Here is a 12,607-nt window from a genome sequence, read left to right as displayed (position 1 = left end):
TTTTTCTTTTTATAAGGCAAATAACTAAATAAATAAATTTTTAACAAATTTTTTACATACAACATAACATGTGCCACAAACATGTATACCAAGTCGTACACATTTAGTAGCGTATAATTAAATAATCATGAGAATATGTCACAAATTGTAGCCTCAAAATTTGCCACACACACGCACAACTTGATTTTGCCTTCTCCACACATCAAAATCCACCCGTCTGAAGTCGGCACGTAACAAATTGAAACATTTGTAAAAAAATTCTAAGACATTACATTACCAGAACAACTAATATTAAAGTGAATGAAAGCCCTCTTACATAGATTTCAGCTGGAGTAATTTAACTTTGCAGCCTAATGCCGAGTGCAAGCAAAATTTCTTTGAGTGGCCATTGATCATAAAAAGTGATATGTGGGGTGCTTTACGTACGTATGTAGTAACTGTTAGTGAGATCTGCTGAAACTACGTAGTTTAAGAAAATTGACAAAACCACTAGTTGATTTTGCTGCTCCACAGATATCTACAGTCGGTGTCACTCGTCTGCCAGATGTCACATGCTGCGGAGGACAGTCAACGACGCACACAGGACAAGGCCTCGAGGAAGATCGCGGAAGAGGACGGAATTAGAGGATGTAAGATTGGAAGGAATAGAGGGAAAAAAAGGGAGATGGGGAATAGAGCAGTGCAAAGAGGAATAATCGAGAAGCATTTTAACTGTAATAACAAGGACTTGTAAGAATTCACTCGAGATGGGTGGAATAAAACAGAAGTTTGATAGTTTGAAATCTAACCTCCTCAGTTTCCCACAACAGGTTTTTGGCTGGTGGCAAAACAAGAAGTTTCAAAGAGGGTGAATGTTGTGCTGGTTGTTTCAGCGAGACCCGCATGTTTGCTGATCGGTGGCGGGGGTGCTCGGACCGTCGCTCAGGCCTCGCTGACGGCAAGCGAGGCAGCCGTGCGTGCGTGCGTGCAGACGCGCCGCGCCGCGCCCCTAGACGGCAGGTATCCTGAAGTGCGGCGGGGGGCTGGCAAACACGGCGTGGGGCTGGGGCCTGGATGGCGGGGCCCGCTCCGCGTCCCGGCTCATGATCTCGTCGATGGTCGGAACCGGCCGGGACCGCATGGCCTTGAACTCCTCCGCGTCCTCGTCCTTGGGCAGCGGCGCTCGGCTGTCTCCTGCAACCGTCGCGCCGGTCGGGACTACAGCGCCTCTCCACAGATCATCATTTAAAAAATACTTGGGGAAAAAACGATGGTGAATATAAAAATAGGGCTAGTCTAAGTCAAGGAAGAACTACTATAAATAGGTGGCAAAGGGAGTACGGAGAAGCGTGGACATATTTGACGTTAGATACCGGAACAGAAATGAAGAGATGATTCACGTGGAAAAAGGTTGTTAAATGAATGTTGCAATGGAGGCAAATGAACATTCTCGATTATAGCGATCGTCAAACTACTTGTTTTAAAATTAACTAAAAATTTAAGTAACTGATAGTTTACAACTACATTAATCGTCAAAAATGGAGACAGTCAGAACTCTCAAAAGTTTTGTCAATTTTGACTCCTAAGTATGTTAAAATTTATTTCTGCAATATACTTGGTTGTCATTATTTCTACATAAGCTTACTTAAAAAAATATTTAACAATCCACTTTGAGAGAAGGATATATTGTTTTTATTTTGTAGAAGTAAAATCAGTTCAAAAGCCTACAAGTTGAAAAGTTGCATAACAGTGTGACATGTAAAAGGTAATGCACACCATAAATGAAGCCATTCTTTCTCTAATTGGTATATTATTACATTTGTAGTAAAGCATTTACAAGCTAGAGACCATGAACCACACCTAACAATCCTGGGACTCTAAAATATAATGTATTTGAACCATTGTATTAAAGGTGTGTGTCCCCATTCCAGATCATGTTTTATATTTACATTCCATTAATTTGAATTTGCCATCTTTTTAGGTTTAAAGTAAATTTTACTGGCCTTTTAATTATAAAGGCTAAATAAAATTAAATAAATTTTTCTGAAATAATCTACCACGCAGTAGCCACCAGCATTGTCTTTGAACCCGTAAATTCTGGTTATTTATTCAGTTTGATTATCCTTATTCATACTGCATAAAAAATGTTTTTAAAAAAAACTCAACTTTGCCAGCTAATTATGCACTATATATAATTTTTTCATTTTGTTGCAGTTTAGCCACTCGATAATTCTACAAGTTTAACAGTGTTAAAAATTAAAAATAAAGTAATGATCTAGGACGGGATGTACGCCCTTAAGGGTGTGCCTCCCATTTCAGGTCATGATTTTATATTTATATTAATCACTGATAAACTTTTAGACTTTTTCCATTGTTTAACTTACATGAAATGAAAAATATATACAGCGCATACTTGCATAATTAGCTGCCAAAGTTACATTTTTAACGTTTTTGGGTTGTACAAATAATGAGAATTTAATTTATTGCAAAACTGAAACTTTTTAGGTTTAACTGCAATGCCACTGGCTACTTCATGATATGGTTTTGCACTTCCATCACAAAAACTCATTTCATGTTTCTTCGCTCTCAAAATCGGAAAAAATTTGAGAATTTTGAAATGCCAGGTAAAAATTAATTAACATTTTTTCGAAAGAAATTCAAACCATTTCTTGAAGTAGTTAGTGGCATTGCAGTTAAACCTAAAAAAATTTCAGTTCTGCAATAAATTTAATTCTCCTTATTTGTACAACCCAAAAACGTTAAAAAATGTAACTTTGGCAGCTAATTGTGCAAAAAGTATGCGCTGTATATATAATTTTTAATTTCGTGAAAGTTAAACAATTGAAAAAGTGTTCAGGTTTATCTGTAATTACTGTAAATATAAAATCTTGACCTGGAACAGGATGTACGCCCTTGTACGATGAGGGTTGGGACGAGAGAACCCCTGTGTGTCCCGGGTGGGAGGCAGAGACAGAGAGAGAGAGGGGTGAGGTTACCTGGCACGGGCCGGCCGTCAGGCATCACGCGCACCACCATGGGGCCGATGACGTACTGCGAGGGGCCCGGCGCGGCGTAGTGCTCCACCTGCGCGGAGGCCTGCTCCTGGGAGCCCAGGCTGTTGGAGCCGCTGCCCGCGCCGGGACCTGCCACAACACGGCACGGGGTCTACCACCAGACAATCCTTCCTGCACCGCACAAGCTGCCAACGTTATGAGAGTGGTAAACTCAGTCCCTTGCAATATCAACAGAATATCAACAGACACCCGTTTGAATGGTTGAAAAAAAAAATTTAATGTGCTGATATTCCTTAAAAATTTAGGCTTTTAAATGTATTTTTTTTTAGTATAATCCACAAAACCATGTTGTAACCTTAAATATAAATTTAAGAAGTTTGGATAGAGATACGCTGATTTGGACTTGAATTTTTTTTTTTTTTTTTTTTTTTTTTTTAACTATATTTCTTAAGTTCAGTGTTTGGTCATATTTAAAATAGTTTTATCTTTGTTTTGCTAGTTGTTTCTCCTTCTCAAACAATTCATGAAAGACAAAGGAACGAGCAGAAAAAAAAATATGATTGTCCTAAAACAGTTAAAGTAAAGTTTCACTTACGCATGTAGTTGTCCAAAAACAACGTACAAGGCCATTACTTAGAGGTTTTTTTTTTCTTGTGTAGCTAAAATTTTTAATTTTTAATCCTCATAACTCTGAGAGGCTAACGAAAAGCAGACTGGTAACTAAGCTGTGATTAGGGACGGGCAGAATCACCAACCCACATAGCCTGAGGACCGGTGCACCTAAGTAACATTGGAAAAAGTATATAAAAATAAGTTTTAAATACCTAATATTGAAATGTGTTTCAGGAGAAATAAAGTGTTATTGGACGTAGTTTGAAGAATGGGAAACGTTCAATGACTACGGTGAAAACATGAGCATGGTCTTGCAATCAGCTACAAGAATTAAACAATTGAAATGGTACAGAAGATGAAGTTGCACTGTAACTTTGTGGGAGAGCGTGGAAGTGTCGCAAGAGATGGGACGTCGCAGGTGCGTGCCACAGGCGTGCAGGAAGGCAGGGCTCACCGGCGGCCGAGGCGTAGTTGTAGTCCAGGGGTTCCTTGTCCTTGGCAGCCCCCGGCGCCTTGTACGTGCCCTTCATCATGCTCTGCCAGACTGCGGACACACGAGCCGACCGTACAGCGTGCAACTCAGGAGGGCTTGCTCATCCCAGCAAGCACTTGAGTCATGTGAACACTTTGCAAATAAATATTATGGGATATAGGAGTTTTTATTGAGGGGGGAGGGGGGTTGAAGTTTGAAAATTGAAAAAATATATAAGAAATATAAAAATTTGTATTAAAAAGAAAAACCTAGATTACTTTTGACACTATAAAACTGGCATATGTGCCTACAGAAGTTGCCGTAGAGGTTGTCGCTTCTCATACATTTGAAATTGCAGGTGTAACATCTCACCATGAACCACCCAAAATAACTTATTAGCTTCACTGATAGTTTGCAAATTTTTGTCCGACTTGAGGAGAACTGCTCGCACGGTCTTGACAATTCTAGTTCAACTGGCATCTTGGGACTGAGTAACCATGGCTGGTGTCAGGGAACGTGAGGAGAAGACAGGAGTCTACCTCCTGCTCATGTTTAGAGAATGAGAACTCAAGAGCCGAGTGGGAAGGGAGGAGGGGGAAACAATTCCCCAGGTACAGTTGCCAAGCCTCCCCCCCTCCCCCCAAGGTTGAGTTTCAAGATTTTTTTTTGAAGCACAGATACATTTTACAGTTATGGCCACAGTAATGTTTTACAGTTTATAGATTTTTTTTTTTTTAACTGTGGGATTTGAAAAGCTGAAATTTAAGTATTACGGTGGGGGCGCGACAAAATGATTTTCCCCCGCCTCCTCTGGGTCTCATGATGGCCCTGTTGTACTCACTGATGTCGGTGGCTCCGTGCTGGTAGGGGTCCATCTTGTCGAGGCTGTCTTCCTCCATCTTGGCGAGGTTGGTCAGCCCGTACACCAGCAGCACCTTGTTGCAGTCTGCGACAACAGAGAGCAATACTGTTGCAGCCTCACCCACTTTTACAGTCACATAACCTAAAAAAAAAATATCTGGATTTATTAATTATTCCTGAAACTTTATCTATAATTATACACTCAATGTTTGCATGACACCGCATAATTAGTATCTTCCCATTATTTTATGTTATTTCATCCTCGCATTAATTAATATAGTTGCTCCAGTCAGTTACCATCCATACTCAAATTTATTTCATGTGGGCTACTACTAATATGATTCAAGTTACTCTAAGAAATTTTGGAATATATGTATTGTGCCATGTAGAGAAAAAAAATACAGTAAGATATATGTAGTCTGCCAATTGTGACCTAATATCTGAAAAATAATTAATATAAAAAAGAAGAAACATCCCCCCCCCCCCTTATCATCACACAGCTTCAAGAAACCGAGGTTGTAGTACTGTCCGCCGCTGTTGGAGCGCACCTTGTGACGTCATGGTCAACCGCCGCCAGTGTTGTGTTTAAAGATGTTGCTTTAAAACTTTAATCAGCAAACGAAATGCGTTATATATTCATGAGTAATTTATATTTTCTTCCATATCCACCCAGATACAGACTGGTAGCATTTGAGATTTAAATTACTGATATTGTTGACGCAATTTCTGCTCCCGCGGAGCGGAAGCCGCGTCCAAGTAACCATTGCCAAATATCGTATTAGAATAATATGGGAAACTCTGGCCAATCAGAGTAAGCGTAAGAGCGTGGGTTGTTCTCGTGCTTCTTTTTTTTATACCAAGTGTCGTCATTTGAAAACTGAGGTTCAACCGTTACGATGTCGAATCAAATCAACCGACAACAATAAAGGTGAGCTGATCTAAAATATTCGGGTGAGGGGTAAAAGTGCATGAATTATATACTAAATTTAAAGTCATGACAATATTGTATAGGTATTTTAATAATTTTTCGTTTATTTCGTGTCAGATCCTATTTTTTTTCCTCAGCATAAGTTAAAACTAGTGTCTTAAGTTTATAATACTTGGTTACTTACGAAAATAAGTTATTTTTAAATTGTATCCATAGTAGGTAATTTAAGTTTCTCTATTTGTACAACACTGTTTCGCCACTTTCACTGATATAATATAAAAACAGATGTGAGTATAACACATGAACAGAAAGTAATGTAGTAAGTAACAACGAAAATTTTACCACAATAATTTTGCACCATTTGTTTTGGTGTTCCATTAGTTAAATAATCAAAATCAAATATTTAACTGATAAAATATGAATAGCATGTACACCTATATAAGAACATCTCATTTTCCAAGCTTCGTTATTTGGACCAAAGTATACACTGAGTCTCTCTAGCGTACTACACGTGCATCTCGCTCTGGAAGAGATAATTAAACGTTTTCGAGAAGTAAACCAACACTTGATATCGTAGCGACGTGTTGCCGTGACGTTCCTGCAAGCATCAGCTCGTGTTTGCTTGTGGTCGCTCAACCAATGAGCTGTGTCCGCCCAGTTCGGTCCGGACACGTGCCGTCCATCCCATTGGAGGACTGAGCGTGGGGCGTGGTTACGGAAATATATAGTACAGATACTTAATTAGCGTTTTATAGGTTATGTTTGGACAATACTAGCAATGTTTATATATATTAAATGTACACGAACGATAATTTTAAAGTTTTAGAAATGATACATGGGGATTAATTTTGAATTTTGTAAAAAAATAATTTTAAAGATATGAAAAATTATAAAACGTGGTCAGAAAAATCTGGAATGCTCGTGCCAAGAATTCAAATCCACAATACTGCGTGAGCTAAATCATTTCCTTTCTAGCATGTAAATGTGGAAGCAGTAGGTTGTACTTATGTTTCCACAATAAAATGTGAAGGTGTTGAATAAATAATTAATGTTAGCTCTAAGAATATGTAACTACGTCTCGACCATGACGTAGTTAAAAACTTAGGCCACGATCAAGATATGTATTTAAAGAAAGTGAATACTGCCGTGTGGACATAGACTCATCTACTTAGCTCGATACTAATTCCGTATTTTGTCTCGTAGTTTTCGTTCATACGTCCGCTGTAGTTCAAAGTGTTCAAACGGCAAAGCTTATTCCGTATATCTCGTGAAATGACGGAGTTGCAGGGAGCAGTCACTAGATAGGGCATTCAGAGCTAAATTATAAATATTTTTTAATAATGTGATTTGTGAACTGTAATTTTATCTACTTAATATAATTATTTCGACTCATACAACATTGTAATGTTGAAAAAAAAACATTCCATTTTTTTTTTAATAAAGTGCGAATAAACAAAAGTTACGCCGTCAGGTTGGAGTCCTTGTTTTTCAAATCGCGCTCGTTGAAAGATCGTTGTGTTTTGCACATGTATGCGTGTAAATGTATTTTAAACCTAGATCCTGAACCCGAGGAAATCTGAAAAGTCCTAGATCCTGACATCATTCGGAACAAAACTACATTTCTTGGGTTTATGCCGAATGGTTGGTAGTGTCAGAATCGTTAGTAACCGATTTCAGAGTAAAAAACAAATATCGTGTTTAACATGGGAATGAATTCTCTGTTTGCTTGTATGTTATCTTTGGACAGTTTCGTGGGGCAGGGCTGGTTCCTGGAGGAACGTGGGGACTCACCTGGCATACTGAGGCTGTCACAGTAGTCTTGAACCTGCTTCACGAACATGTTGAACAAGTGGCTCATCTGCAACAACAATACCGCCGTCATTAGTCTGGCTGCGATAGCTACACTGGTAATTGTTCCTTATTGCGTGTACAGTTGTATTTTAACATAAATTATTAAAATAAAGAAAGTAATTATATGTGTTTGTGATGCTAAGCTGAATAACCACCAACATTTTTTTTTTAATTTTGAAAATATGTAGGTATACAATTTTGAGGAGCATTGTTCCCGGGAGCAATTGTACAGTGCAACATATACATTTGCATTTTAACGTAAACAATTAAAATAAAGTAAGCAGTTGAATGTGTTTGTGATATCTGTACAATTACCAACATATTTTTAATTTTGGAGATATGCATTACAAATAAAGCTTTGATATAAGCTGGATACACGATTAGGAACATTTTCCCCAGGAGTAACTGTTCCGTGTAATGTATTCAACTATATTTTAACGTAAAATATTGAAATAAATAAGCAGTTGAATGTATTTTTGATACGGAACTGCACTGCATAAAAAATTATTTAGACAATATGAATTATAAAACCTTCATATAAACTGGATACACAATAAGGTACATTTTACACTATACTACATACCAGTTCATCCTGCATAACACACACACATATGTGTGTGTGTGTATTGCGCACACGTGCAATTTTGAAATTCAGTTTTTTTTTTTTACGTGTTGTGCACAGAATTTAACATTTTAACACTTAGAGTGGCACACTGTAAAGCATTTCTAACATAGAAGTTTAAGACATAGTTAAATTAACAAGCCATAATAATTATTTCCATCTTTTTTGTAAGTAGGATATTTTTTTTCAAAATAACTTTTTAATAGCCAACGTAAAGAATATTTGTTTTGTTTTGGTATTGGCGGCTTGTGGCCCGCTCCCCGGTGTCGCGCAGGCGCAGTGACGGGCGACGCTGCCCTGACGTCACAGCCGTGACGTCGCGCTGTTGCGTCACGCCCGAGGGCTGAGTCACGCCCCGGAGGCGCGCTCGAAAACAAACACACGACAGCTGGGTGCGCGCCATCTCCCTGTTCGTCGCGAACTTCTGTCGCATACGTCACCGGCATTACCCGAACTGGCTGCAAAAAAAAAAATACATATTTGGACCATTGATGGAATCCACTTTTAAGAATGATAACGATTGTATAGTGCGGACCAAAAGTCTTGCGAGCTGTGCTCCATTGTTGGCTGTGGACGCGTCGCGCGGACCGGACTGGCAGCGCCCAATAGCAGGCGGAGCTATAAAGAACCAAACACTTCCGACCCGCCATTGGTCGTATTCAGTTCAACTGTTTTAACTGTTTTCAAAACATACTTCTCTTTTCTCTGCGCTTACCGCGTGTCTCCATCGCTCGCTAAAGTTGGCATCAGACACACTAGAGACTAACACCAGACAGATTCAAGATTTTTGTGTGAAAACCTGGCGTTGTTTTCACGTCAGTTCGACAGATTTCAGACGGTATGCCCAGTATGAACCATGGAGGTACTAGTATATTACTTCTTACCTCGATGGTATTAACAAGGTAAGCTGTTTAATACATATAGTACCAACATTATGATTACGAAAAAACCTTATCTCTCAAAAAAAACTCATTTAAATTTATCCAGATTTCTTAAAACTAAATTAATTAATTGAAACCAGAAATTATATAATGTAATTTAACGATGTATCTATGAAATATTTCTGTAGTCACACCTCTTGGAATTACACTCTTGCCTGTATTGTTAGCATAGAGCTGTCCGGTATTAGTCTCTTAGTGTATTTGTTTGCATGACCAAAATATTTCGAACGAATATAGCACGGAAGAAAAACGCCGTGGTCGAAGAAGTTATTTTAACGTCCTTGGTCGCACCCCACTGATACATATCGCTTCCCCTACTTCCCCCTCATGCCAACTGCCCTAAACGCTTCTCGCCATTAAGCTGATAGCTCAAGGCGTTTGGGCCGCGCTTGTTAGCTATATCAACAGTCAGTTGTGTTGCAATCTCTCATTCTATTCAGGGCCGGACGCAGCGGGAAGGGACATGGAGATATTTCTCCACTCCCCCTTGGGAATTTGGGGGGGAAAAATTGCAATTTATTAGTGATGTCACTATGTTATGCAATTACAACTGTGTGAGATGTGAGAAGCCACGTCGCATACTATTACTATAACCCATGTGTTTGTCAATAGAAATGTAATTTTTTTTAATACGTATTACCTAATTTAAATTATTTTATTTTTTAAAATCCCCCCTCCCTCAAAAACAAATTCTGTATCCGCCAATGAATCTATTTCTGAATGCTCTCTGCCTTACGAGTGTTCTTGTAGGGCTAGAGGCGAAGGTGGTCTGATCACGGAACCTTGGCTGGACAAGGTCTCGCTCAACTCGGACAACTTTCTGCAAACGGAACAAAATTCAATGCTGTGTCCATATACCAGTTTTGGACGTAGTTCTGTTCAGAAAACTGGGCCATATCTTTTACGGTTTAGTTTTATTTTCCAGTCAACTGAAAAACCATGCGCAAAGTCATTAAATAAAATACATATTTACCATCGTGGTAACAAAAAAAAACTAAACGACAATTTAGAGAATACCTTATAGTTTTTCAATTCTGCCAACAAAAATTCGTCACCATATCTGTAGAAGTGTTTTTTTATTCCCCTCCACATGAGGCTTAAAAAAATAAACACTTTTAAGGAAGGCCATTTTTTAATAATATACACAGCGAAGGTCCTAGACTCTGCGAGGCCCTTGGCCATTTATATTTACGGGGGCAAAATATTTTGTTGGGGGGAAGGGGGGGGGGGTTGGATATGAACTAGCTCCCAGGCCTCCTCCGGAAAATGTATCAACTCATTTCAAACAAATTTTTAAGCACATTTACAGCTTCAATTTCAACGATAGTTTTGCTAATTTATTTTTAAAAATTTTTTGATATTCTTTTCTAGTTAATTATCCTCCTGTTATTTTTATGAATTCTTGCAATCAAATTCTGGTAAAATCGTGTCATTATGTGAGGCAATGAAATATTTGAAATTTTTTTCTAATACGATATTATGAATTAAACCATGTTATTATCAGCGTTTTAAACGATATGTGTTCCCATTGATGTCTAGATTTTTAATCAGAACATTAGAAAAAAATGAGGGGAAGTTAAAATCAAATAGAGCGGCGCGGGATCCTAGGAAACCGCACCTGAATATACTATATAGTTAGAGACCGGAAAAATTCGCGGTTTCTTTTCGCGATAGGCTAGAATCCAAGAGCGTGTAACTTACTGCTTCAGTGATTGTAACACAGTTTACCTGAAGGACTGTGAGCCAATGAATGACCCTCAACGTAAGAAGTATCTAATCACAAGCATCCCAGTTTAGCAGGTGTCACGAGTCAGTAGCCAATGAGCTGGTGTAATTTTTTCCGCGTGCATAGAGGATCGTGGAGTATAGACTAGAGTTAATCGGAACTGCGAATTTTTTCAGTCCCTAACTATAGTAAATTGTAATGATTTAGGAAAAAACAGAGAAGTAGTATTCAAGGTGGCCGTCGCTCTGTTGCCATCCCTCGCTCCCTTGCCGCGTCGAGAGAGGAGTCGGAGGGTGGACGGTGTGATGGGGGGAAGGGGGGTGGCCGTCCCCCCCTCAGGGTGTCCCTGGACGGGACCAGCTCGCCTCGACCCTATTGCGAGCCGCGACGCAGCGCGGGTAGCAGCTGGCGGCGCTGCTCGGCCTCCAGCGGCAGCCGGGTAGGCATTTTCAACATTTACCATTGGAAATAACACTTTTCATACAGAAACACACAATTGGCGACGCACCACAACGCCGAAATACCACAACGCCGAGCGTACAATAACGCCGACAGCTAGAAAACTGCTGTGTACCACAACGCCGAAATACATTAACGCCGAAAAATGTCATTGCAGGACTGCCACAAAGGTTAGGTTAGGTAAGGTTAGCACACAAATTCATTCAGTTGTTTTTCATTTTGCTCCTGTGCCCCCCCCCCCCCCCCCCTCCTCCTCCTCCTCGCAGCAACATTTTTCGGCGTTACTGTATTTCGGCGTTGTGGTACACAGCAGTTTTCTAGCTGTCGTCGTTGCGGTCAATTTGGCATTCGGCGTTATGGTATTCGGCGTTATTGTACGTTCGGCGTTGTGGTAACGACCCCACACAATTCATGTTAAAGGTTAGGTTTATTTTGAGAAGGGCAGTTGGCAATGAAATGAAACTATACATTCGCCTGCAGATTTGCCATCATTTTACATTAACGTACGTGTTATGTTGTAATATTCACTTCATGCTAACAAAAGTTCAATCCTAACAATTAATTTTGTGACCTTTAAAGGTACCTAATAAAGTGTATTTTGTTGACATGCAATCATACGTTTATAATAAATCTTATGATTAATATAGTATACGGGAGAAAAGGGAGAAATTACTCTCAGAAAGCCACAAAACTTACAGTTTTGAATCTGAATTTTAAGCATTCTACGTCGAACATACTTATCCACTTCAACTCTTCACCGGCAGCCATTTGGGAGCACCTGACTGCCGTTCGTGCCATCTGAAGGTCGTCATGTCGCACGTTTACTGCCGTTCGTTACGCCTTTATGTTTGTCCGTGATGCTGTTTGTAAACACGAGTATTCCACCCGGCGAGAATAAAGTCTATAGGACTACTCGTTGAGAAATAGCAAGGACACTTATTTGCTACATGCCAGCTTTTATCTCTGCCATCTCGGATTTTTCAATAAAATTTAGCCTTCAATGCGACTAAAAAAGTATAACTTCAAAAATCTGTAATATGTACGGTAGTATTTTTTTAAATTACATATGTTTGTACGGTTACAATTTTTAGTAAACTTTTTTCTGAACATTTAGTATGGTGCCGGTGCCGGGGTCAGCCATC

The 12,607-nt window shown here is 39.3% G+C and overlaps 1 protein-coding gene across 2 annotated transcripts in view; it reads right to left on the bottom strand.

Moving 5' to 3' along the window:
- LOC134536224 (rhythmically expressed gene 5 protein) overlaps nt 1-12,607 on the bottom strand; it is a 36,738-nt gene continuing 24,131 nt past the window's right edge. The window contains exons 2-6 of one of the 2 annotated variants that reach the window (XM_063375897.1): nt 7,658-7,724; nt 4,919-5,023; nt 4,060-4,149; nt 2,976-3,122; nt 1-1,173 (exon numbers count right to left, since the gene is read on the bottom strand). In XM_063375897.1, coding sequence (XP_063231967.1) covers nt 989-1,173; nt 2,976-3,122; nt 4,060-4,149; nt 4,919-5,023; nt 7,658-7,724 — 594 coding nt within the window. In that variant the 3' untranslated portion in view covers nt 1-988. The remainder of the gene's footprint in view (nt 1,174-2,975; nt 3,123-4,059; nt 4,150-4,918; nt 5,024-7,657; nt 7,725-12,607) is intronic. The other variant, XM_063375898.1, reaches the window with a different exon arrangement.

Source organism: Bacillus rossius, chromosome 10 (assembly GCF_032445375.1).
Source record: "Bacillus rossius redtenbacheri isolate Brsri chromosome 10, Brsri_v3, whole genome shotgun sequence".
Classification (NCBI taxonomy): Eukaryota; Metazoa; Arthropoda; class Insecta; order Phasmatodea; family Bacillidae; genus Bacillus; species Bacillus rossius.
This window is presented reverse-complemented; position numbering and strand designations above follow the sequence as displayed.